We start from the raw sequence: 3,432 nt of genomic DNA on the forward strand, positions 1-3,432 counted from the left end.
CTTATTAAAATGACCATGACCAAGAGGTCGTTTTTCCCCAGGGAAAATAGTTTGATTTAAGATAAGACTCAATCAATGTAGTTCACCAGATAAACAGGATAATGGAAGAAAGATCTATTATCACCTCGAGATACGAAAAAAAGCATTTGATAAAATCTAAATTCGTATATGATAAAGACACTCAGGAAACTAGAAAAAAAGAACCCCAAACAAACATTATACTTTATAGTGTAACATATATACTATCTCCACAAAGTCTTTGAAAGTTGAGATGATTCACTTGCAATAGCAGGTAATTATTTAGAATTTTTTTTTTTTAAAGGAAATTATTTAATGTGAAATATACCTCAGGTCTGTAACCAAATTTCCAGGAGTAAAGGGATGCTCGGAGTCCAACATAAACCATTCCTGTCATTGGGAAGAGCGGTGGCGGGGAAAGCAAAGGCCCCCCCGCCTTGAGGCCCCGGCCTCACAGAATGTAGTCGGTGGTGGACGTACGGAAGGAGTGCTGATAGGAGAATGGCTTCTCCCTGGCTTCCTTGGGGACTGACCTCCCCAAGAAGAGGGAGATGTAGCTGCAACTTTGCTGAAATATTTCTGAGAGGTGTCTCTTGAACTTCTCACCCATGAAAGCGTAGATAACAGGGTTCACACAGCAGTGAGTGAAGGAAATGATTTCTGTGACATGGGTGGCGTAAGTCAGCTGCTGGCTTATGACACATCCGTCCAAGACGTGCAGGTTGTGCAGGGATGTGAGGAAGAGGACCACGTTGAACGGGACCCAGAAGAGCAAAGATGCGACGACCACAATGAGCACCAACTTGATGGCCTTGCCCTTGTGCTGGTTCTGGCAGTTCTGCAGCTGGTGCAGGATGCTGACGTAGCAGAACATGAGGATGGTGAATGGGACCAACAGGCCTAAGATGTTCATCTCAAAGTGGGTGAAGAGCTTCCACTTTAAGGTCTGGTGATTGTAAGACGAATAACACTGGAGGATGCCGTCCTCAGAGGCCACTTGGTAAAACACTAGCAGTGGGCTGGTGGCCATGATCGCGACCAGCCACACTGTCAGGCTCAGGGCGGCGCCCACCCTGGCTGTCCTCACGTTCATGGCGTACACGGCGTGGACGATTGCCAGGTACCTGTCCACGCTCATGAGCGTGATAAAGAACATGCTGCTGAAGAAGCCAATGTAATAAAAGCCAGAGACCACCTTGCACATCACAGTGCCAAACACCCACTGGTGGAGCTGATAGTGAGTCTGAAAGGGGAAGGAAAAGACAAAAAGCAGATCAGACAGGGCCAGGTTCAAAAGGTATATGTCTGTGATGCTCCGCAGCTTCTTGCAGAGGACAAGGACCAGGATGACCAGGCCGTTCCCCAGAAGACCGAGTACAAACAGGAGGCAGTAGAAGATGGCCAGCAGCAACTTGCTCTCTCTCTGGATAACTTCCCCGTTGCAGGGGCTTGAGAGGATATCAGGGTAGTAGTAGTCAGCCGTTGTCACGTTGGGCTCGGGTGTATAATCCATCAGGGCAGGAGGACCTGGTCACCGAGGCACCTAGGAGACAGTCATGCTTTAAAAATATTTTAACTAAGAAGCCCAGGCTGAAGGTATCCCCCAAACCCCCATTCATATGTTGAAGTCCTAAAGCCTCTTACAGACTAAATGTTCTCACTCCTCTCCCAAGAATTCAAAGTGAGCCCTGGCTGGTTTGGCCCGGGGGTTAGAATGTCGGCCCACGGACTGAAGGGTCCCAGGTTCGAGTCCAGCCAAGGGGCAGGGGCCTCGGTTGCAGGCTGGATCCCAGGCCCTGGCCGGGGTTCGTGCGGGAGGCAACCGATCCATGTGTCTCTCTCACATCGATGTTTCTCTCTCTCTCTCTCCCCCCCTTCCACTCTCTCTGAAAAACAATGGAAAAAAATATATTTCCAGGTGAGGATTTAAAAACAAAACAAAGAATTCAAAATGAATCACAGCCCGAGTTTCACACGTACCCGATATAGATGCTATCTAGACGAGTTAAGGCCGTGGAGAGCACTGAAATGGAGCGAATGCACTTTGCGTGTGAGAGGGACATGAGTTTCGGGGGGGCCAGAAGGCAGAATGCTATGGACTGAAGTGTGTCCACCCCCCACCTGTCAGATATTGAAGCCCTGATCCCCAATGTGGTGCCTGAGCGAGGTAATTCAGGTTAAAGGGGTCATGAGGGTATGGCCCTGATCCGGTTGGACCGGCGTTTGTATAAGAAAGGGGTGAGCATACCAAAGCCCCCCCTCTGTCTCTCACTGCACCTTTCTCATAGCAAAGTTTTTTGTGATATATCTCCTTGGCAAGGGAAACAAAATAAAAAATAAACCAATGGGACTACACCAAACTAAAAAGGTTTTGCACAGCAAAGGAAACCATCAGCAAAATGAGAGGACGACCCATTGAATGGGAGAGCACATTTGCCAATGACACATCGAAAAGGGGTTAATATCCTAAATTTATAAAGAACGCAACTCGACAAATGGCCAATAGACATATGAAAAGATGCTCAATACTCTTAACTATCAGAGAAGTGCAAATTAAAACCACAATGGGCTGTTGCCTCACCCCTGTCAGAACGGCTACGATTAAAAAATCCACAAACAACAAGTGCTGGCGAGGACTCGGAGAAAAGGGAGCCCTCGCGCACTGTTGGCGGGAACGCAGACTGGCGCAGGCACTGTGGAAAACGGTGTGGAGGTGCCTCGAAAAGTTAAAAATGGAACTGCCTTGACCCAGTGATTCCTCTTCTGGGACTATATCCAAAGAAACCCGACACACTGATTAGAAAGACTATATGCACCCCTACGTCCATCGCAGCACTATTTACAAATAGCCAAGATTTGGAAGCAGCCCAAGCGCCCATCAGCAGACGAGTGGACAAAAAAGCTGTGGGACGTTCACACAACGGAATACTACTCAGTCGTAAAAAAGAAGGAGCTCTTCCCTTTTGCAACAGCATAGAAGAGCCGAGAGAGTATTATGCTACGTGAAATAAGCCAGCCAGAGAAAGGCAAATACCGTATGGTTTCACTCAGATGTGGAATCTAATGAACAAAATAAAGAAACAAAATAGAAACAGGCTCATAGATGAAGAGAAGAGACTGACAGCTGCCAGAGGGAAGAGGGGCTGGGAGGCTGGGTGAAATAGGAGAAGGAATTAAGAAAAAAAGGCTCATGGGCACAGAGAAGAGTATGATCATTACCAGGGGAAAGGGGGTGGGGACAGGGGCAGACGGAGGAGAGTAAACGGGATAAATAATGACAGAAGAAGACCAGTCTTCGGATGGGGAGCGCTCAATGCCATGTGCAGGTGATGTGTTGTAGAACTGTACGCTTGATATCTATACTATACTTTTACTGACTAATGCAACTCCAGTAAATTCATTAGAAAGAAATGC

At 47.4% G+C, this 3,432-nt stretch overlaps 1 protein-coding gene across 1 annotated transcript; it reads right to left on the reverse strand.

Moving 5' to 3' along the window:
* Window positions 1-469: 469 nt before the first annotated feature.
* On the reverse strand, window positions 470-1,540 carry CCR8 (C-C motif chemokine receptor 8). The gene has a single exon (XM_016196211.2). The coding sequence runs from the start codon at window positions 1,529-1,531 to the stop codon at window positions 470-472; it is 1,062 nt and encodes a 353-aa protein (XP_016051697.2). The 5' UTR covers window positions 1,532-1,540.
* Window positions 1,541-3,432: the final 1,892 nt, after the last annotated feature.

Source organism: Miniopterus natalensis, chromosome 15, assembly GCF_054644295.1.
Source record: "Miniopterus natalensis isolate mMinNat1 chromosome 15, mMinNat1.hap1, whole genome shotgun sequence".
NCBI classification, from domain to species: Eukaryota; Metazoa; Chordata; class Mammalia; order Chiroptera; family Miniopteridae; genus Miniopterus; species Miniopterus natalensis.

What these genes read in the sequence shown, in the direction of transcription:
- CCR8 (XM_016196211.2), bottom strand. Translation starts at nt 1,531, where the DNA reads ATGGATTATACACCCGAGCCCAACGTGACAACGGCTGACTACTACTAC.